This window comes from Scleropages formosus, chromosome 12 (assembly GCF_900964775.1).
Source record: "Scleropages formosus chromosome 12, fSclFor1.1, whole genome shotgun sequence".
NCBI lineage: Eukaryota > Metazoa > Chordata > Actinopteri > Osteoglossiformes > Osteoglossidae > Scleropages > Scleropages formosus.
In genome coordinates, this window is record NC_041817.1 from 19,229,155 (window position 1) to 19,253,621 (window position 24,467).

The window sequence follows — 24,467 nt, forward strand, 5'->3', positions numbered from 1 at the left end:
ACTTTGTATTGGCCATATTGTGTAAATGAGGGTATAACCTGCCTCTTTCCCTGCATTACAGAGGCTTCAGACTACCAGGACCCTGCATTAAGACAAGCAGTTACTGACAATGAATGAAAGAATGAATAAACTACATCAACTATGTTGCAAAAAAACACATATCAAATTCTTTCAAAGATGTGTTGGCGGTACTTGCAAAAGGAAAAATGGCCGTGCCTTCTTCAGCACACTTTATATTTATAAAACCAAATGAAAAATAAAGTAAATGCACTGCCACGGTAACCACAGATCATATTTTGATATACATTTGCATGCAGTGCTGAATGGGGAAAAATTTGATTTTATTCTGGTACCAAGAGTATTTATGGTAGGTTTTTCCAAATACAGGCTCATTGAATAGCATATTGAATACCAAGCACCCACAGACACACACATACACACACAAAACAGCTGCAGCAATGCTCTTTCATCTGTTTCCATCTGCAAGTGCTTTCCTGAATACCTGCAATATCATGTTTTGTGTGGCTGGCATGCACTTGGCCACAGCACACTTGTTTTGTGTTACACACACCTGAAGTTATTGTCAGGCAGCCTGCCCATGAGCTGTGAGCACTTGGTAAAGAGCTTTTTTAAATCTCAAAGATCTATCTATGTCACTAGGGTGGTAGACTGCAGAATCACGATGGGCTTTAACTCTGGCAAATCTCCAGTTCTTGGTGTTGTGATTGACACTCTAGGCGGAGAGGAGCAGTTACCTGATTGCTTTCATTTTTTGCTTCCTCCTTACTGGTCCAGTGGCTATTTGCCTTTTGAGCCTGTAGTTTCCATGAAGACATGTGATGATCAGTTTCTGCACAATTAAACAAAAAAAAAAAAAAGAAAATAACATTGACTGCATCTAAATGGAAGATCAACAGAGCTTAACAGGATTATATACACACACATTTTCAGAACCGCTTGTCCCATACAGGGTCACGGTGGAACCGGAGCCTACCCGGCAACACAGGGCATAAGGCCGGAGGGAGAGGGGACACACCCAGGACGGGACGCCAGTCCGTCGCAAGGCACCCCAAGCGGGACTCGAACCCCAGACCCACCGAATAGGAGGACTGCAGTCCAACCCACTGCACCACCGCACCCCCTCGGGTTATATATAGTATTAAATAAAGAATCCTTACATCAGTCTGTTGACTGCTTAGAGATGAAGTTAGTGTTGCCACTGGCATTGTGGGAAACAAGTGTTCACTTCTAGCTGTAGTTTCCCAAATGCATTTGTGACAATGGTGTCAGAAGCATAGAATAAATCCATGTGCAGTAATTCCAGTGAGAAATCCAGCAGAATGTGTTCGTTGCAATGAGGGCTGATACTAATCTGAAACTGAATAGAAGGATTGACCTGGCACTTTAGTTCTGGTTGGTCTACCTGCATTTCACATTTACATTTTTCCCAGCCAAATCTGGCATTCAGAGAAAATTAAACTACTAGCATTTTATTTATTTAACTTAATATAATTGTAAAATACTGAAAAAGTTATTTCCACATAGATTATTTATTTACCTATAAGCAAAGATAGCCTATGCTTGATCGACTACAATTCAATAAAATGGTTATTAAAAACAGCTGCGTTATCATTGAATCATGTAATATGCTATGCTGCCTATTTTAATGATATGCCCTTGGTTCAGTGTTCTTCTTTTTAAGATTTTGCTCACTTCAGTCTTGCGGAATTATTCTGACGGCAAAACGTGTCGAAAGTCAAAACAGCTTAATGATATGTTTTGTGTCGTGATCAATGACTGTTGGAGTATCTGACAGTCAAGTGGCTGGTGCCCCTGGTGGAATCTTAACATTGATCTCAGATGACAGAAAAAATGCACAACAACATAAAGCCAAAGAGAAAAGTGCTGCTATTTATAAGACAAGCTGTGCATATCTTTCATGAGAACATGGACTACACTGTAAAAAATGATATGTGGTTCTACAAAAAAAAATTTAGGCAAAAATATTACAGCAATAATTTTAAGTAAATGTCAACAGCATATATTATTTAGTGAAATCTACTTAATGAAATCAAGTGAATTTACCAAAATTATTTATGTCCACAAAGCAACAGCATCAAAAAAAAACTTGTTCATTCTACTAATTATTTTAAGTTATCTACCAAATAAATTTAGTAATATTACTTGGTTGCTTTTGATAGAGTTAGAACATTATTTTAACTTAAACTACGTAAATCAATTAAGCTTTGCTTTTCTTTTGTGTGACTTTTTAAATTACTGCATTGCACAATTGTATTAGATGAATTACATTTTAAATATGAAAACATTTCTCTTTTTTAATTCTGATTTGTACAGTTCCAAGAAATGTAAGAATTTAGGTAAAGTTAAAGCAGCAGTCCAATTCTCACAAACCAATAAAGAAATTCAATAAAACTTACAAAATATAAGAAAAAACTCACAGGCACATGTAGTTAAGTATTTATTTTGTAATATTTGTACAATGCTGTATTTGTATTGGACAGGTTTTGTATTCATCAAAAAAAAAATTTATGGCATATTCAAATACTAAAATACTAAAAATAATCATCAGATCTCAATCTGATATATAAAAGTCAAAACAAAAATGTACACATTTTCTAAACTTCTACAATTAAAAATTTGTACAAAACAGAAGTTACAAGTAACATAAATTGCCATATTACTGTCCCAAATTTCTACATAATTATACAGATCAACTGTACCTGAACTGAAAATTTGCCACACCTCATACTGTGGTCTGATGTTGCATCACTAAACAAATATGCATTTTTGTGGTGTAAATCTTAAAACATTTTAAAGAATGTAACTTGTATGTCAATGCTTGTTTTAACACTGTGTTCAGCCAAGTAAATTGTATTGCATGACTACATTAAGCAAGCTTATTCTTAAGAGACTGCATTTTGGGTGAAAACTTACAAGTGTCCAACTCTAAGATGAGCTTTTGAAATGCTTCAAATGTATACCTGAGCTGTTTAGGGTAGCTCAGATTTAGAGCATAAGTGAGCCCAAGAAGAACGGCACAAGCTTTAGCCACATTTCCTAAACCACTCACTACTTGGGCACCCTCCAAGACAATGCTGATGTCATCCTGCTCACCCCTCTTAAAGACAGAAATTTTCATTGTGTGGTGCATGAGATCTTGCTGAAAATCTGTTTCGGCGCACTACAGAAGACAAAGAACAGAACATGGGAATTCCCTTTATCAGTATAGACTTTGGAGATTCAATATATTTTTTTGAAAACTCAAAACACAAGAGATTTTTAAAAATATTGTGTTTAATCACTACTCAGTTTGTTTTACATGAGCACAAATACAAAATTCCAAACTCATAAAACCTGCAATTTTTTTTTTTGGTTAATTCTTAGTATTTTGTAAGATAGATACTTACATGGTATTCCTGGATGAGATCATCATCCTTTTCACCCAAGTAATGAACCAAGCAACGAATGACAACTTCTCTTGTCTGGTCAATAGTAACACCACCAGGGTTCTAAAATGTAGCAAAATGTACTATTGATTACCAGTGCCAACAATCTCTAAGATCTTGTTAAATATATCCAACCAAATCGATTAAAGATTACATTATTTTAAAATACCTGATGAATGGCAACCATTTTGTCCTGCAAAGTTTGTCCAAGTGCTCCTCCTTTGGCACAAAATATGCTCAACAGATTTGGGGTATACTGGTCCAACATCTGCATAAATTTTGGCTCTAAATCCAAAGTGGTAATTCTCCTGAATTCTTCATTTATCTGAAAGGAAATAACAAAACAAAAAATCAAAATGTAAACGATTTATACAAAAGTACTGCATTTATAGGGCACCTCACTATATTGTCTTTATGTAAGTTTATGGAATGTAATGTTATAAGCAATGCATAAACTTGCATGTCTTAACCAAAACATGAAATTACTGTTCATTCAATGTATAACTTGTCTACAGCAATAAATTAAATTTTCCATATGTTGTTTTTAGCAATACTTGAAATCACATATTAGAGAGGTGCTGTAAGGATAAAAGGTTGTCATTTAATGACTCACCTGCTGGGGGTTAAACAGTGCAGGCCATCTGTCTTTAAAATCCACAACTCTGGGGGACAGGTTGACAACTTCATGTCTTCTGAGCGCGAAAGTTTTTGCCATTTTTGCTTTGATCACCATGGTATTGTCCCTCTTTTTTACTTCACTAAGCAATTCCAACCTTTCTTGCTCCAAACTCTCTTCACTCTGACCTGTTGGGTATGGTGGCAGGTAATTCACTTCTGCTTTCCTCGGCTTTTTGACATTCTTTGCGGGTTTCCTGTTCTCAGGACTCTTACTTTTCAGCGTGTTACATGTAACTTCAGGACAACCAAACTTGCTGAGTCGCCTTCTGTAATCAGCCATTTTGTACTTAAGACTCATCTGCCAACCATAATATCCACTTAAGGAACCAGGTTCTTTTAGACATGGATATTTCCGAACAAGTGCTTCTGCCACACAGATAATCTGCATACCTGAAGGATATGCTGTATAAGCATAAATAGCCTGAGTCAGCCTTTCAGTTATATTTCTCTTTACATTTTGGACACTCATAAGAGTGCCATCTCTCATGTAGGCCTCCATTGCCTTTTCAAGCACGATCTGTACTTCTGGGGAGAAACATGGAATTGTAAATTCTTGAGGCCATGGTAGCCTGTCTGGGCTACTCTGTGGAGAAAGGATGAGTGTATCTTGAGAAGAAGAGGAAAGTGCATCATCTGACTGGGTTGTAGATACATCTGCCCCACTGTAACCTGACGAACTATGTATAAATGCAACGGCAGATGATTCCTCTTCAAACTGTAATGTACTGGTGCTAGGGATGGTATCATGTTGAGTACAGAATGTCAGCACCACAGGAGAAGGGAACACAACTTTGACTGTATCCTTGTGTTGAATCTGGTCAGTAGAAGTAAGTGTGAAAAAGTCATGAAAATCAGAGTCCATGTACTGTAGGCTAAACTCCTCGGTTATAACAAATGCTTCCTTTACAGCTAATTTCAATTCATCTACAGTATTTGGGATTCCTAAGGGAAGGACTAGCTTCCTGATTTGCTTCTTAATAAGAACTTTTAGTGCTGCAGGGTCCATGTTGTATCTTAGACCTAAGACAATAAAAGAAGTGATAGTCATTTATAAAAATAGCACAAAGCAAGAAATAACACAGACCTAAACCTGAATAGTTTGTGAGATCATACAACAATCTAAAATGTACAACCTATGTAACGCTTCAGAGTAACCAAACGATTTTTACCAACACAATAAGCTGCCAAAGGATAAGAATCACCAAGTGCTCCATGCTCAACAAGAAGAAAATGCCCAGATGACTCAAGGTGATATGATCTTAGATGCTCATTGTAATAAGCAATAAGAGTCTTGACAATGAAACTGAGACCTTTGTCCAAAACTATCTGAACGATCTCAACAAAGTCAGGTAGACCTCCAGTACAACCATAAGGCAATATCATGCCCACTTTGTATGTTGTTCCACAGTAAGATACAGCATTGGCCAACTGCACACTTGTTTGGTTTGGTGATAATTTTCTTATGGCCTCCTGTACCTCTGCATGTACCAATTCCATAGGCATTTTGTGCACCTTACTGACACACACTGAAGGTGTCACAGTGCTTGCATAGGAGTGGTAAGCCATCATCATTTGGTGCCTTGTAGTGAGTGACAGCAAAACATTTCTGAAGTTGGTAGTATGCCTCACTACACGTTTAAAGAAACTATGTTTTGATTCAAATCGCATTGTCCAAAATCCAACAAGTGGTCCAAAGGCTTCAATCATTTGAGGATAGTGCTCCAAGAAGTGGTGTTTTGGAAGCAGTCGTTCATTTGGAAACACACTTAAAAAGAGATGGCGATGTTCAGATATCTTTAAGTCAAGGAAAGCAATACTTTCTGCTGTGTGGACAGGTGACACGACAAGTTCAATGATGTCTTTTAAAATCATGAGAATGTGCCATGCTGGTTCATCCAAAGGTATCTTTGACCCAATAAAGAGTGGGAGAAGTCTGATTAGTGCCCAGTTCTCATGTGCATTTCCCCCTACGCTATGGCGAGTAGCAAAATTTTGGGGTATTGATTGAGGGCTGTTAGTTTTGTCAGTCCATTTGTAGGGGAAGTGTTTAATTGAGTCATTCAGTTCACTTAATGTGACGTATTTTTTCTTGATAAGAACAGAGAGGCACAGTGCTAGCTCTACTGGAATGATACCTTCAAATAAGTCATGAGCTATATCTGGAGGATAACCACAGGCAAAGTGAAAATGTGTCAGTTTCTCTGTCAGTGGACAAGCCTTTTTGACACCAAAACAATGGGTAAGTGTAGGATTTACCTTCATAGTCTCAACATGCTCAGCATATGCCTCTTTTGTCCTTTGTGGAAAAGCCCCTGATCTTACTTCTTTCTGCTGGAATTCACTACGACATCCTAAACAGAACCTACAGATGTAATCCCCAGTAAAACTTTCAACTAAACCACTGAGAGAATGGGCACCAAGGTTGTCTGCTACAACACAAAGTACAGTCCCTTTGATGGTTTTTCCAACACTAGCAATGAAAACTCCTTCCTGTTCTAAGACACAAATATCTTTCAAAAGTGGTTCCAAAACTGCATCATATCCAAACCTTCTTACATCATCACCTTTGCTAAGAATAGCCAAATGTATTGATGTCAGAGTAGATCGCAATTCAGGAGGCATATTGGCCAAAACCCAATATACTGCTGATATTTTGTGCTTTTTCTTAGAGGTTCCAAGTGGATTGCACACCTCAAACTCATCAACATAAATAATCAGAGAGACTTTTAGTTCATCCCCATCAAAGAACCTATTTTCCTTGAAATAGCTGCCATCTACAAAAGACTCAATATGGGATGGGTCACTTGAAACTTTATGTTTCAGCATGTCCAATTTCATACTTTTGCTGTTCAACACCTGCTGCAATGTCTCAAGAATAGGTACATAGTGATATTGCCTACTCTCAGCAGCATCTAGAACAAATTCTACTGGTTCAACAACTTCAAAATTGTCCTTAAAAAATTGTTTTCTCTTGAAGGCAGACCCAAGGGGACCACCTGCTTCTAATGCTCTTACAATAGGGTTGGACTTACAAAGTTCATTTACAAATTCAGTGACATTCTCTTCACTGAGGACACAATTATTCTTACTTAAACTTGATTCAACAATGTTTTTGAACAACTGGGAATGGGATGACAAACAAGACACAAAGCGGAGTTCTTCAACCAAGTCATCAATGCATCTGGAAGACACATTGTATATGCTCTCTAACTTCAACAGGAGCAAGGCTATTTTGTTCACAACTGTCTGTGATTCATCTTGCATTTGGTAATCCCCATCTATACATCTGTTCTCAGTGTCACTGTCCTGCAGCTTAGTATCAAATGAATGTGATTCAGTCTCCTTCATCACTAACACATCGGTCTTGAAATCTCTGTAAGAGTGAGGATTATGTTTTCTGCTTCTGTGTGTTACAAAAGTCCCATATCTATTTGTCTTAAAGTTACACCCTTGAAATACACATTCTATGGTTTCATGACTTCTAAGATGATGACCTAAATGTTGAAAATAGTCCTTCTCAGAACAATGTTGTGTGCTACAACTTTTACAATTTAAAGTAAGCACTTCTGGCACTTGATTGTCCTCATGTATATGGTATCTACTTAAATGTGTGTTAAGGGCACTCTGTGTTTTGAAAGAGCATGGACAACTGGAGTGTGGACACAGTACAAAATGGCCATGTGTAAATGAACCATGATGAAATCGATAGTGCTTCAAGACACCTCCTTTCGTGGAGGCTATCCACTGACAGATCTTGCACTGCCACACCATGATTGCAAACTACATCCTCATACACCCAACTACCCCTTAAATCTGAGCTTTAAATGTTAAATTGCAAGGGAATCTATGCTTACATGGCAGAACATCTATAGTGGTCTTCAATATATACCTGTAAAAAAGGGGGGGAAATAGTTTAAAATATAACAGCAAGTGGTAATCATCAGGGTTCAAGCACAAATTGCTCCCAAAGTGGCTGATTTGTCCAAAAATTCTTTGCCACTAGCACATTGAAGTGGGGTATCCCTTTAACGTGAACAGCTATAGAAACTAGTTTAGACTTACCTTAAAAAGAAGGAACAACAAAAGTCCGGCAAAAAGGTATTACGTCTACGTTGCACAAGCAATCCACCTGCAAATGAGTTTGTTGGAATTCACAATGGTTGACACCAATTACCTAGCTAAATAACGTATGAAAATGGAAATACCAAGTTAATACAATTATCAGCCATACTTCACTTGAAAACAGTGTGACTAAGATACATTTGACGAGAATTTTACTTTGAAGGTTAGATTGCTGTATAAAACGGATAGTTCTCTTAGCTACAGTAACAGCATATTAATTATTAATACCGAGTTTGGCGCCGTTTTCTAATGCAGCCAACAGTTGATTCATTCAATTCATTGTAATACAGGTATTACAGATGGCATGCTTCACTTGAAAAAACTAATGTGACTAACATACTGTGTACATATCACAAGCATTTTACTTTTAAAAGTTAGACTGCTTTCTAAACGGATACCACTTGGCTACACCGGAGACTTGGTTACATTCAGTTTTTGGCGCCGTTTTCGTTAACTGAACGGTTCAGCCAGCAGAAAAAAGACACGGAGAGAAGTAGATTCAGTCAAAATGCATTTGTTACCACAGGTATCAGAGATTCTTCACTTGAAAACGTTAATGTGACTACTATTTGTTAGTCTCATATAACTGAAGGTTTGATTGCTGTAAATTTGTAAACGGATAGCTCACTCAACTACTACAGTGAGTGCGACACACCAATTTGAATTTAATTCGAGTTTGGCGCCGTTGTTTCGTAATGCGGCCAGAAAAAAGACGGAGAGATTCGAAGTAGATTCGAAGTAGATTCGAAGTAGATTCTCAGTAAATGCATAAAACCAGTGAAAACTATGTCTGCCATAAATGTACCGATACAGTACAAGTGTTAAATTACAAACTATATACCTATAACTCACCTTATCAAGAACGAACTACTACCCGACAAATACTAACGCATGCGCAGGGAGAAAGCGAGCCAAAATTTCGATGACGTCGGCAAATTACAGGCTAAGGCTGAACTCCTCAAATAAAATGATTTAATCTCACACCTGTCTATTTTAAAAAACAAAAAGCTGCGCAAAAGCTCCTAAAAATAATCAATTCGATTATTTTCTGTAATTATTTCTGTGAAAATGAACCAATATTTTATGTAAAATATGAAATCTTGATTTAATAGATTAAATGTACTTATCATTTACTTGAAATTAATTTATATTTTTAATAAAATCTGCTTCACCACTGATTCATTTTTTACAGTGTAGGCCCATTACAGAAAAAAAAAAAAAAAAAAAAAAAAAAAAAACAGAGAAATCTGTTAAGTGACTCGCACTGCTGAAATTCATACAGAATGGTACTTGGCAAAATTATGCTTTGGGGTCATTTGCATAATTGCATAACCGAATGTAATCCAATTAAACAACCCAACAGCAATGGCACCAGAATTTTTAGTGACGGCATGCCTTGTCCCTAAATGTCTCTACCACACATATTCTATACAGTCAGCTGTGTGAATATGTAAAAACAAATTAAATAATACATTTATGATGTTGTAGGAGTTACTCTTTCTGTCAAAAGTGCTCCTGAGGTCACAGAATATCAAAAAATGATTGAATACTCATATTTGGACTTGTCGATAGACTTGAAAAGTTGCCACGGATATAGAAATGGCTAAACCTATGGAAAAAAATGGTCTGAAAACTTTTTATTGCATAATACCTGATTACATTTATGTCTCTGTGAATCTAGTTCATGCTATGCATATCAGTGTCAGTCACTCATTAATAATTACCATTTCCAGAAAATTAACTGCAAAGTAACCTTAATAATAATAATAATAATAATAATAATGCATCTTCTACCCGTCTCTACATGGTTTTCTTCCAGGGGCTCAGATTTCCTCTAACAGTCCAAAGACAAGCAGTTCAGACATTAAATTCACCTTGGTGTGTGAATGACTGAGTAACTGCACATGTTTATGGTTACAATAATAATAATACTAATAATACTAATACTACTACTACTACTACTACTAATAATAATAATAATATCCAAATCAATAACAATTAAGACAATATGCTATATCAGTAATCAATAACACTTTATGCTTTCTGCTCTGTTCTTCTGATGAAGAGTTTTTAGGCAAGTCACTGCTCACTGCCTCCCTAATATTAAACCTCAGGGCACAAGTGACCTGTAGACCTTTTCTAATCTGAAGAAGAGAACCTTCAGGGTAGGTGAGAGGACTGTTCGTGAGTGGTGTAACAGGTCACCTTTACTTTCTAAGGAAACGGTCGCCATTCTTCACTTTTTTCAGTTTATTTCTTTTAACTTTCATACACCAGCTTCTTTTACCATGCTGAGGTAAAACAATACATGGTTTCCTAATTTTACAAGTAAAATGCAACTAAGCCATCTTTCTAATACAAACTGGCAAGCTTATATTCACCATGGGAAATGTAGTCTGTGTTCAAATTTAGTTTTACTTAATGAAAATATAAGGGAAAAAGAATGCTTCAAAACTTTTAATGAGGAATAATGATTTATACAATTACAAATGCAAGTATTTTGTTTTCTGTGAATATAAATAACTGGTTTGCTTATGACTGGCCAGCACTACAACTGTCTTTACTATAATTTTCATAAGCCTGTATCTTGCCTTTTTACGCTGTTTACCTTTACCCTTGGTCCCGCTGTACTGTCTTTCACTCATCCCTTCTTTCCACAGTCATACTAGTTTCTTTCATATCTGTAGAAAAGAGTCATCCAACAGTTCAAGCCTGTCTCTAAATCTCATGAAAATTAATGTAATGAAAGGAAATGTACTTTACACCATTGGTTCACATCTATTACCATGAAGAATTTGTTGCTTAGCTGATGCTCTGATCAAAAGCTCCTTGCACTATGAACCTAAATTATACAGGTGGATATTTTTGCAAGACACATTCAGAGAAAGTGACTTTTTTGTACAGCAGCAGTAGAGAGAGGGGTTTAACTCATAACCTTCAAATTATAAACCCATGTCATTAACTGCTACACTGCCTGCCGTTCTGTTCAATGCAAAGTCTTCTATGTCTATGCCAAAGAGCTGTCTGTGATGCACAGTACTTGGCGGGAACAATAGCGATAATTATTTCAATTGTCCTATTAACAGTCATTGGCAAATTGAGTGAGCGAGACCATGCTCTATTGATGAGACAGCAGAGGTTCTCCTTGGGCGCCTAGATAGATGTGTACAATCAATGACATTTAGAACACTGGATAAACCTGCAATATTACAGAGTTTATGTTTCACCCTCCAGTGATCCTCTTATGGTGTGAATTTAATGAGTTGCCAGGCAACCTCCGCAATCACATCCCTCATGTGAATAATGCCTGCTGATCATCACCTGCTAAGGTCTGAGAGGAACTGCTAGCACCACAATGCCAGTGCATCCCAGACCTTGACAGATTGTTCGTAGGAACACTATATGGTAAACAACGCTGAAGAACATGGACAGCACAGAACATGCAGTTCTTGTGCAATCAAAACAATGTCTGCTTAATGCATCAACTGGCAAACAGGCTGTTTTTCAAAGTTTAACTAGGCACTATGGCAGTCTCTTCTTGTAACTGAAACCGCTAATATGCATTTTAATAGATATAGCTCTTTTTTTTTCCCTCCCTCCATTTAAGTGCGTACTCACTAACTCATTATCTTTAACTGCTTGTCCACATTAGGGTCGCAAGGGTCTAAACTGTTTCCCAGAAGCACACAATGGAAGGCTAAGTGGGATATACTGTGAATGGGACACGAGAACAATACAGGATTGCCAAACATTTACACACTACAGGCCATTTAGAGTCACCATTTGACCCAGACACATGTATTTGAACTATGGAAGGGAACCTATGCAAACACCACACAGGCTGAGCCAGTTTTGAACCAACACCCAAACAGCCCAAGAGCTGTCAGGCAGTTGCAGCACCATGTCGTCAACCATTCAAGTCTTCGTACATGCATGAGTCACTGCAAATTTTCACTGGGAAGCTTCATGACCACTAGAAGTTTGTTTTCCTTTCTGAAGAAGAAGCTTGTATTTATGTGATTTATACGTTGTTCCTAGGCTTAAATGTAAAGAGTCCATTTACACACACACACACACACACACATTGGCTGAGGCTGATTGTCTCAGGCGGGGTTGCGGCGAGTCGGAGTCTAACCTGGCAATACAGGGAGCAAGGCTGAAGGGACACACCCAGGGCGGGACGCCAGTCCATCACAAGGCACCCCAAGTGGGACTCGAACCTCAGACCCACCAGAAGGCCAGACCCAGCCAAGCTCCGTGCACCACTGTGCCCCCCCTTAGTCCCATTCTATACAAAACGAAATTGTTCTAATGGTATATACCAGTGTTACTTACACTGAGCATGCTCGAAGAGTCCTGAAAGGGAGTTCAAACTAACAGCATCTCCGTTTAATTTTGAATGTATCTTTAACACTGCGTTTGCATGCATAATAAATTTTCACATTTTGTGCACAAATAAAATTAATCAATTAAGTGGACACAGCACAGTAATGTTGAATTAAAAAAAAAAAAAAAACTGGATTACTTTTTTGTCATAATGTAAGCGTTGCTGTGCTGTTTGATTGAATAACTAAATTTTTCACACTTAATGGTTCCACACTGGAGATTGTCCCCTAGGGTATGGCCTAGATTAAACTATGCCCATTTGAATGTACACTCCGTTTTTTTTTTTTTTTTTAATGGAGGTTGGATTACCCACAATGTAGCTTTTCTGCTTGGTATGAGATTACCACAGTGACCTGCAAAATCCTTTGGGTTCATAGTAGGATAATAAATTATGTGTGAAAACCTGGTTGATATTCATCATATCATCTTTGTCATGTCCTACTGAAACTCTTCCACATCTATTATTAATTCCTATTTAAGGCTAGGTGAAGAACAATATACATTTAGATTTTGTTCATTTAACTTAATGAGCTCTTAACCTCATAGTGGTAGTTATGATCTTCTAAACAATTCAAAACCTTGATTAAATTTCCTTCAAACCATTTTCATTCCTCCACAAAATTACCCAGTGAATTAAAATTGCAATTCTAAAGTGAGTGTAGGGCATTAATATTCATGAAAGACAAGAAATAGCAGCATGTATCAAATTATGAAGTCGTCTGGAGTGTTGAGTACTGTCCATTTGCAGGAAAATGATCCTTTATATTATGTCGATATCAACGAACACCATACCGTCATGTCTTCTATAAAGATTTTGAAAATATAAAATTATGATTATCAGTAACAACAGATGATATACTAGTGCAATATTATAAGGAATGTTACACAGAAATTTCTATTTAAGCATTATTCTTTTTTTTTCATTTGAAAAAAAATTAAGAAACATTAGTTTTTCCTTAAGAATTTTCTCCAGAGTCAGTGGCACAGAGTAAGTGTAATGACATGTGATGCACATTTAATTTAGTACATCCAATAAAATGAGATTGAAATAATGCAGAATAAAATAAGTCTCAACAGAGCTAAAAACTGACAGAAAATGCAACCTTTTTTTAGTTTAAATGTTTAAATTTTTTAAGCATAAACAGTTTCTTTGTGCAATGTTAAACATATATGACACATTTATTATAGCCCTATGGAACTTGGCTGAGTATATGTAGATGACAGATCTATCTATCTATCTATCTATCTATCTGCAACATGCCAAACTTAAAGATGAAAGGTAGTGAACTGATATTTTATTCTGATTTATTCTCTTTCTGGAGGATGCATGAAGTCCCTATGAGGTACACAGTCACACTCAGAGATGAGCTCTGATTTTTAAATCAGAATGGCTGACTGCACTGCACTGTCCACTACTTTACAACCTTCTGCCTGCCAACTAAAGACTAAGAGTGTCTGAACTGCCTGCTGTGCAGAGGTCCAAGTGACCCAAGTAGATTTTCTTCTAATTAAATTCATCTTTCCTTTTGGGGGTGACATGGAATCACCTTCGTGACCATAACTGCCATCTAGTTTCCATCATGTCTGAAAGCACAAGCCCCCAAGGGGCGTGTGTAACCTTATATATATAGATCATGCCTGAAAATCTTTCTTTTATTGAACTGATTTTGAAATTACAATTCAGTGGGGATTTTTAACTGTCAGTCTATCTTATCAATATACAGAAACAAATGAGTACTGAGTTGCATACGTGCATATATAAAGTTATTAGACTCTACTCTGCTAACTCTTTTTTTTCATGTCTTTCCCGTAATCTTTCTAGAAATTGTCCAGCCTCCACTAGGAAAAATTTTACCAAGTCATGGGAATTACACACACATTTTCTGAACCGCTTGTCCCATACGGGGTCGTGGGGAACTGGAGCCTACCCGGCAACACAGGGCGTAAGGTCGGAGGGGGAGGGGACACACCCAGGACGGGACGCCAGTCCGCCGCAAGGCACCCCAAGCGGGAATCGAACCCCAGACCCACTGGAGAGCAGGACCCGGTCCAACCCACTGCGCCACTGCGCCCCCCTATATGGTAATGGGAATTAGTGTTCCAGAATTGCAATGTATTATTATTATGATTATTAGGAGGTGCGGTTGTGTAGCTGGCTTGGCCGGGTCTTGCTCTCTAGTGGGTCTGGGGTTGGAGTCCCGCTTAGGGTGCCCTGTGATTGAATGGTGTCCCATCCGGGGTGTGTCCCCTCCCCCTCCGGCCTTGCACCCTGTGTTGCCGGGTTTGCCTCCGGTCCGCTGCGACCCCGCTGGGGACAAGCGGTTTCAGTCAATGTGTGTGTGTGTGTGTGTGTGTGTGTGTGTGTGTGTGTGTGTGTGTGTGATTATTATTATTATTATTATTATTATTATTATTATTATTATTATTATTATTATTATTATTATTATTATTATACTGACATAAACTTCAGTTTTTCTCTGCAAAATTAATACCCTGTCAGCATCCATATTTATTACATTGCATACAATGTATTTTCATTCTTGGAATTGTGGGGTGGACAGAAGAGTAAAGAGCTTTGGGTTTGTGTTCTTCCAGCCATGAAGGTGCACACAGTAGGAGTGGACAATTAAGAACATGCCCTCTATTTGCTTTTTGCAAAGGCTGGCAAAATTTACATCTGGTAACCTGCAGAAATGTCAGTAAATGCCATCAAACACAACACTTAAAGCAACATTAAATGCTAATTGGAATATATGTCTTTATTTTAAAAATGTGTACGTAAATACTGAGAGCAAATATCATCCTATTGCTAGGGGCACTGTTAAATTTTGCCTGGGTTTATTAAAGGCATAAAATCATGGGCAATATGGTGGCTTTTGTTCCCTGTTGTTTCTATCTATCTATCTATCTATCTATCTATCTATCTATCTATCTATCTATCTATCTATCCATCTATCCAGCTTTTATTGCTGCTAGTATTGTTATTGCAAAAATTCATTTCTAATTGTACTCTCTTATTCCTCTTCTCCTTATTCACAGCATCATTGCAGCTGAAGCAGTTCACTTATCTATGAAATTAAAAATTGTGATCATGCACCTAAAGGCAAGGCAACCTCATGTTCTGAATGAAGTCCAGTGAACTTACAAGAGCTGTGGCTGTTCATTGCATCATGTAATAGAGATAGCCTTCAAACTTTAAAGTTAAATCAGGCCACAGAATTTCTAGGGGAAAAAATAGCTATCTTCTTCTTTACAAATACATTTGGGGAAACATAAACAATATAGCCAAAAATTATTCTGAACAGTACTGATCCTTCAGAAATGTATAAAACAGAGTACATTAAATACATTTCTACCTACCACTACTCAGTAAAAAGTAGGCTATTACAATTAAACGGAAGAACAACAGAATATTAAAATTTCTGCCACTGTTGTCAGGGAAATAAACCTTTCTACATTAATGCATTTGGTTTCCATTAAGTCCATTTCATTTTTTTTCTTTTTAATTGATATTAAAACATGCGAAAAGTTTTTGTTTTTCAGTGTAATCTTGCTAGGAATGTAATTCCAGTTTAGTCATACACAGTGACAAATTACATTAAGGAAACAACGTTGGTGCGGAAATAAATATTTTTTAAAAGAAGAGTCGCTCGATAAGTTCACAGTCTGTTACTTATTTAGACAGTAAAAGTCCAAAGTGTGGTAGTAACATAAGTACAGAATGTTCTTTTTGAACTAAGCTGTCTACCTAGCAAAGGAACAAAAATGTATAAACAAGTTACAAAAAAGAGTGAGCTCCCTAATTTGAAATGAACATAATGATTATAATTATCACCTGTTGTTATACAAGTGGGATAACACTGATGGATAATTTAAAATGCATTCGTAATTTTTTCATTAGCTGTTGCTAGGAAAGTACCTTTGGGTATTAATCTCAGAATTACTTATATGCATCTTTGTTGCAGCCAGTTTCATCGAAATGGGCTTTAAGTCAAGGAGGGAAAAACTGTAATATTCAATCTTTAGCTTTGTCTCCAGGGGAATAATATAATTTTTGGAGACATATACAATATAAAACTAATCATCACTGTTATTATATAGCATTTATTAATGATAAAACTATGTACGCCGCTACTTGTGTAATGTATACTGCTATTATAGGGTACATGGTGTGTTACAGACACTGTACTCAAGATTAATGTGTCTGCTTCTAAATTTCTCCGTCTGTTGGTGTAATGCACTTATGCATTGTTCACATTGATGTATGTCACTTTGGAGAAAAGTGTTTGTTAAATGAATAAATGTAAATGTAAAACTGGTTTCTCCCAATTAATTACTCTATAATACTGTACAGCTGCCTAACTGCACAGCTTCTTTGCAGTTATACATACTGTATGTCCATATGTCCTGCTGGCCCACAGTTCATAGACTTGTGTTTTAGTTGAACTGGTCATGTTAAACTGACTGTACTGTCTGAATGTATGTGTTGCATTACCCCAGTGCTGACACCACACATAAACCAAAAACTGTGTCTAACCCTCTCACCACATGCATCTTATTGAACATGCTTCAATAAACTTGTCTATATACAAAACTTAATGAAACAAAGAATACAAAACCATCATAAAAATATTTTGTAATTACTCATAAAAAAGGAACATTAAAAACACCAGCATACACAAAATAAATGAACACATAAATTCCATCCTAATAAATCTCTCTGCTTGGGGGAGGGGGGGTGTTTCCTCTCATGGTCCAATGGTATGTGTTTCAGGTTAATTTTTTGGCTCTAAATAACTTGCAAAGAAAGTATATGCATGCTTGCGTGTCTGTGTGTTACACTCTTCTCCTGTATAAACAGGCGAATAACTGTAAGCAGATTACTCTAGTGTATCTAGTATTGTAAGAAGAAAAAGCTAAGAAACAGTTAATAATCATTGTAAGTGGATTTGGAGAAAAGTAACTACCACATTATTGTAAATGTAAATGTTTTGTACGTGCTCATTCATCTGGAAGACCACAAAATCCAAATTTGATTCTTGTAAATGTGAACAAATGACTCATAAGTCGAAGCAGTGGTATCTAATGAAACTCCTCATAAAGCTGATTTCTTCTAACGAGTAACTCGTATGGTAGCTCGTGTATGGATTTGTCTTGAGGAAGTGGATGAGGAATGGCAAATGAGGAAATTCGTTCAATATCTCTAATTGAGCCTAGAAAGCATTTCTTTGCATTTCAAATATATAGCAATTTCAAAAGCAACATACAACAATAATTGACTAGTATTTATCTGACACCTTTATTAGTTACATGGGTCCAATTGCACAGCCCAGACAGTGCTAGATAGCAAGCCAACGTATTGAGTGAATTCGTTTGTTCTGCTTTCATAGATTTTTGTCTTTCCTGTTTTTTTTTTTTTGCATGAAAGGTTTAATAACCACATACATATTCAGTATATTATGTATGTATGTTTTGTTTATGACTGTTCAGTGTCCGGTATGTAATAGCTACGAAAGAGCTGAAAGAGGGCTAGTAGACAGTCATACGGTATTAACAGTTAATTGCATGCTCAATAATTCTGCAAAGTATATATATATGCAAATATAATATATACATATGCAATATACTGTATATATATATATATACAGCTGGATTATATATATTATATAATATATTTAATCGAGCTGTTACCCATATATACTGTATACGTGTCTGTGTGTGTGTGTGTGTGGGGTAATAACTGGGTAAGGGCTGCTGGTTCAGCATTTCAGAAAGAAGAAGGAAATGACAGCTACCAGGAGGGCAGTTTCAGATGAGGAGTGCAAAGAGGCCGGGCTCCAGCACTGATCTGTGCACACGCCTCAGGGTTGGGGATTTTTAGATGTCAGTCAATTTCAGAACTTGTACATGTCTGCTTACATTCGGGTAGGCTCAAGGATCCATCTAGGTCTACAGCAGGCGGAGTGATCAATTTTCGTAAGGGTTATTTAACTGGAGATAGCTACAGGAATATACAGAGAGGTAAAAAAGTCTCTTCAGGTGTAAAGGCCCTGTAGGTGAATAGACTTCGAGATCACATTGGTACAGCAGCAAATGATGGTAGATACGAAGGTGCTGAAAATGTTATCACAGAGCTCTCCTTGCAATAAATTGACTTAAATTCTTACATCCTGAGCTGCAATTTGTCACATTGAGACACAATGTCATGTCATGTCATTGTCAACAAGCCAGAGCCTACCCGTCAACATAGGATGCAAGGCCAAAGGGGGAGGGGACATACCCAGGAGAGACACAATGTAAAGGACAGAAGAATGTGATTTTAATGGATTTAATGACTGTAGTAAAAATAATTTTTAGTAATCAATCTAGTAAAAGTAATCAGAAGAAGAGTTAAAAGTCACTCTTTCTCACTTCAATAATTTCAGCATGTTTTCACTAAAGGTTACAAAATGTGACATCTTGCTCAAAATGACCGTTTTTTTCTTTTTTAAATATACGGCTGGACCTCAAAATATTTTGCACAAGAGATACACTTCTGTCTAAAACATCGTCTGAGAATCGAAGCATAAACAAATGTATGTTAACGTTTCAGTAAGCATATATTTGTTTACACTTATTTGTGGCTGGAGTACTGACCAAGCACATGCAATGCAGTTGTTTCAGGGCAATAAAAGCTTTGCTGTTTCAGTTCAGTTTTCCACAGGATATAGAAACACAAGTGTTGAAAATAAAACAGCAGTTTTTGTGAATAGGGAGATTTTTTTGAATTTTTAACGAATTACCAACAAAAATGTAACCTGCAGTAAGAGAAAAAAAAAAAAAGTAAGAAATGGCAGAGAACACCTGTTTCATATGATTCTGTTGTTATTAATACAAATAAATCATTTTACATTTGTAAAATGGCACCCTTGATAACTGCGGTTGATGCAATAGTTGGGAAAGTCGAGCAGATGCAACGGTAACAGACTGCCATAAATTTACAGCTAAATAAAATTAATTTACACTAATGCGCTAGGCCACCTGCTACTTTATATGACAAAATGATCATATGGTACACTATTAATGTCTGGTACAGTTTGTCAAAACATTTACGAACGCAGAATGACTCAAATGACTCCATGCTTCAGCTATATATGCAAATCACCGTCCCAATTATCATAGCGCAAGAGTATCTTCATGAGGGGAGTAAATTGTTCAGATTTTTTTTTTTTTTTCTTTTTTAAGGAAAGGCATAACTGTACAACTGTATGTCTGATTAAAATTTTTTTTCTGGTTTGCAAGATGTGTAAAATTCCTCACACACTTTAATTTTAATAGGTACTGTGTGGTTGTTTCCCGCACATGTGGTGTGTACAAACTAATCAGTCACTTTTGGAGGTACTTCAGTACATTTTAAGAATGCTGTTTTGAATACTTTTTTCTTTTCTTTACTTTTTTCAGTGTTTTTTGCTGTTTGTTGTACCTTTGGTGTGCACACAAAAAATTAGGTGCGATAAAACATTTTGCACAGAACACTGCACCCTTGCTTCATGGGAACTGTTAGCTGGTTTGCAAACAATCTAGATGTTTGCAGCTAAGCGTAAAATGTAATTTAGTTCCCAATAATTGAGCAGAGTGCTGTGAGGAATTGCAGTGTCAGGCAAGGGAGAATCACGCTGACAATAGGTGATGGTTGTAAAGCCGCTTTTTAACCGGCAAGTATAATGCAATCAAAAATGGCGACTTATGGGCAAAATAGCTGTAGCTTGAGGGCCTCGAAAAACAATACATGCTGAAAAACAGCAAAATAGATCTTTACCTTGTTTGCCGTGTGGGCTCCTGTTTGTCACAGGCTGCCGGCTTTATCCAGGTAAAACATATTTGTTTTTTCTCTGCCCTTTTCAGCTAAATGCAGGCAAAAGAGCTGGCAATTTTTTTTGCCATTTCTAGAGTGATTGTCGGCTGATCCTGCACATTGCATCGGGGGATTCATTCACTAAGGGAATGACCAACACTGGTGATCAGTCAAAACTGCATTCTTTGCTGATGTGGAGTCTGTCCAACACAGTTCTACCTCTGCCCAAGACCCCATTCCCAGCACATGCACACATTTTCAGAACCACTTGTCCCATATGGGGTCACGGGGAACCGGAGCCTACCCGGTAACACAGGGCGTAAGGCCGGAGGGGGAGAGAACACACTCAGGATGGGACGCCAGCCCGTTGCAAGGCACCCCAAGCAGGACTCGAACCCCAGACCCACCTGGAAGCAGGACTGCTGTCCAACCCACTGCGCCACTGCGCCACCACACCCCTGTCTTTATTTCCAGCACCTTTATAGTTAATTCTTTAGTTGATGTTTTTATTCCCCAAGGAGCCTTGCAATGTTAAGCTCCTTACAATAATTTACTCAGTTATACAGCAGGGTAATTTTTATTGGAGTAATCCAGGGTAAGCAATTTGCTCAAAGGTACCGCAGCAAGAGGCAAATAAAATCTCAGTCCTCTAAGTTCAAGGCGGCAGATCTAACCACTGCGCTACCTGCTCCCCCGCCTTCCCCACACTGCAGAGAACACTGGTATTTGTACTCCAGCTGCAGCCATTGCAGATATAAGCTCATTATTTCTCAGTCATATATCCTGTATGAAAAATACATTACTAGAAAACAAACACATGAGTAAGCCATATACAATCACAAGCGTTATTTGTTTTTGTTTTCTTTGCTTTTTTTCTCACCCCTAAAAAGTAATACAATAAATAAATGAAGACTCTTAAGCAAACAGTGGGAAAAAGAAAAGTGTAGAAATTTATATTTATCATATCATGATTAAAAAGGCTTTTTTTTTTCCTAACGTGGCCCTCCAGTTATATTTCAGAGCTGCTGGTTGAATATACCCACTTTTTCATTTGTGGTTGGTGTAGTCAAAGCTAGATCTATACAACATTCCAGTTTCTCGTGTTTCGTAAAGGGCTATTTACAATCTGAAGTTTAATTCCTTAATTGTTTCTCTGGCAGTACTGCCTAATACATCATATGAATTACAACCACTTTAGCATCTTATGTAGTTTGTAAGTGTTCTGGTGGTTTATTTTTTTTCCATTGCTTGCTATTGTTGTTTGATATTTTCTTTCATTGTTTTAGGATTTTGGCAGTCATTAATTTTTTGTAAAACAATTAGGAATTTGCAAAACATTATATTAGCTTTCATAGTGCAATATGATAGCACATTAGCATAAGCTTAACAATATTATATTTCCACTTATATATACAAAATCTTGTTGCTTTCTCATCACAAACTTAATAAATACTTACTTAAATCTACATGTCTATTTATTCGGGAAGGAACAATTCATGAGCTATTGTGGGAAATAAGTTATTGTGGGAAACCAAAAGTATTTAGCAATACGCAGATGAAAACAAATGGGCTTACTTGAGCATTTACACGGACCTGCCTCTTATTACAAGTATCCTTTTTATAAAAATTATTCAAAATGAAATAATTTACCTGAAAAAAAAAAAAAAACTAGAAAAACACAAAGGCTTGCCTTTTCTCTTAGCTTTCTCAGACAACAGAAACTATGGCTGTAAGAATTACTTTTTATACTCCTGTGTCTTTTTATTTGATCTTTGAGAATCAAAAGAAATGTCACTGCAGCTCAAGGGACAGTACAGTTATGTCAGCTATTACCTGAATGCTAATTGTGAACTATTTTCTGAAAACAACGCTTTTTCGAAGGCAGCAATAGAACTTTACATCACTCATACATTTGCTATACACTTTCGGAGGATAGATTCTCAACAGTCCATGTTAAGAATGAACGTAAAGATAAGAAAATTATAGGAATGAATGGCAGTGCTGCACATATCAAAAGAGCCCGTTATTCAGTGATCTCTCAGTAATGGTTTGAGATATAATTTGGAACAGGCTCACATTTAGATTTATTTACATTTAGCAGATGCTTTTCTCCAAAGTGATGTACATCTCAGAGAACAATGCAAAAAAGTGCATTACATCAACAGAAGGAGAGGTTTGGATTCAGACGTGATTTTTTGAGTACAGTCAATAGGCACTAAATTTGTCGTTTAGAAAACAGATCAATAATAATTTGATTCAAATCACAGCAGGCCATTTTAATTATGCTAATATTCTGCTTCAATATTTCAGACATGTACTGTAGAGTTAATGCTCATTTTGTTGCAGTGCAAACCATATTATTAATTTTCTTACATGCATTTTTACAATATTTGTTGATGCTGCATTGTGCTAATGCAAGTACGAGTAGAATTTTTTACTCGTGATTTCAATATCACAGTGAGAAAACTGGCCAAATATTCCAGCAAGCCAACTACTTTAAGATCATAGGATTGACTGAGGCATGCAACAAATTAGTGTGCACTCGGTTTGGCGGCCACCTGAAAGATGGCAGGCAGGTGCCTTCCCAGGGACAAGCAGAGTTAGAGGACGACTGCCTGGTTTGCAGAGCTCAGATACAAAAAGTCTCCTGAATCCACTACAATCCCTTTGAACTTCAGAGCTGATGCCCTGCAGACACAACAGCACATGTCCTCCACTCCTGTTCTTTCTGCAGGTGCCAGAGTTTCCCGAATGATCACACTGGTGTACATATGTCATACAGCATCTAGAGACCAACTTGTCAAACAGGAAATTTTGTAGTATCAATTGAGGACCAATGTGCATGGAGTGAGGGGTGGGGGTGGACAGGGAAAGGTAAAGTATACAAATATATTTCTGAGATGCTCTGCAAGGGACGTGACTCTGTATCTAAAGAGTAATGCAATTTCCTGTTGAGGCCAGGAGCAAAATCTAGAGTCTGTCTGGCCTGACACAGGTGGACTTGCATCATTGGCTACAGCTCCCAGCAGGCATATAAAAAGCTTTCCCAAGGTGATGCTAACAGATTCATCTTCGGAAAACTCCAGAACTGAGCCCCGGAAAACAGTCGTTGATCTCTTAGACTGCAAATCTTCAAAGGCTCTTAATAAAAATATATTGTTTCTGCATTTTCTTTGCCTAGGTTTCACAATAATCATGCACCGTAATTTGCATTCTTCGAAAAAAATGCCTCTATTTGCAGCCCTCCTGTGAGCAGCCTCGAATGGTACAAAGTAGATCAAACATTCAAATGCCTGCTGGTAAGTTTTAAGTTATTGTTCCGAATGGTTTAGCAAACGACTCGCAGTGTGACTGCATTGCTCACCCGGGCTTCAGAGGAGTGACACACTTCTAGGCAGCAGTCTTGCATCTTTATCTGAGTTTTATAAAACCTGAAATGGAAATGGTTTGGGAAAAACTTGACGTCCGTCCTTAGCACAAATTGCCTGATGTGACTGTCCGCTAAAGAACCGAAGTATTAACTTTTGCTAATGAAAGCATATGCTTTATAAAATGCAACAGTGAAGAATAACTGTAAGGGCTTATTACTGAAAGGTAGCACGCGCCATTAGTCCTATTAAAAGCAATGTAAATTCTCCTCAAAATGGAGAAGATGACCACTTTGAAAATTATTACATTATGGCAAAGGAATAAAGAGCCAGAAGCAGCACCATCCCAAGCCCATTTGGATTTTATTGACAGATGCACAAAGCTTAATTTCTGCTTAATAGTTATTATCCCTCTTGCAACATTTGGCAACGCTCACGCCACTCTGGGATATAACTTAGGTAAGGCATCAAGGGAAAATCACACCAGTTTTGGGAAGTGTAAAGGGTGTGAAGTCATCCATCCATCCGTCCATCCGTCCATCCGTCCGTCCATCCGTCCATCCGTCCATCCATCCGTCCATCCATCCATCCATCCATCCATCCATACAGTTC

At 37.3% G+C, this 24,467-nt stretch overlaps 1 protein-coding gene across 1 annotated transcript in view; it reads right to left on the bottom strand.

Moving 5' to 3' along the window:
• The window catches only part of LOC114912045 (uncharacterized), an 88,739-nt gene extending 79,332 nt beyond the window's left edge, over positions 1–9,407 (bottom strand). The window contains exons 1-6 of the mRNA XM_029256919.1: positions 9,120–9,407; positions 8,000–8,274; positions 4,081–5,165; positions 3,637–3,792; positions 3,429–3,530; positions 3,003–3,202 (exon numbers count right to left, since the gene is read on the bottom strand). Coding sequence (XP_029112752.1) covers positions 3,003–3,202; positions 3,429–3,530; positions 3,637–3,792; positions 4,081–5,151 — 1,529 coding nt within the window. The 5' untranslated portion in view covers positions 5,152–5,165; positions 8,000–8,274; positions 9,120–9,407. The remainder of the gene's footprint in view (positions 1–3,002; positions 3,203–3,428; positions 3,531–3,636; positions 3,793–4,080; positions 5,166–7,999; positions 8,275–9,119) is intronic.
• Between the last annotated feature and the right edge of the window lie 15,060 nt (positions 9,408–24,467).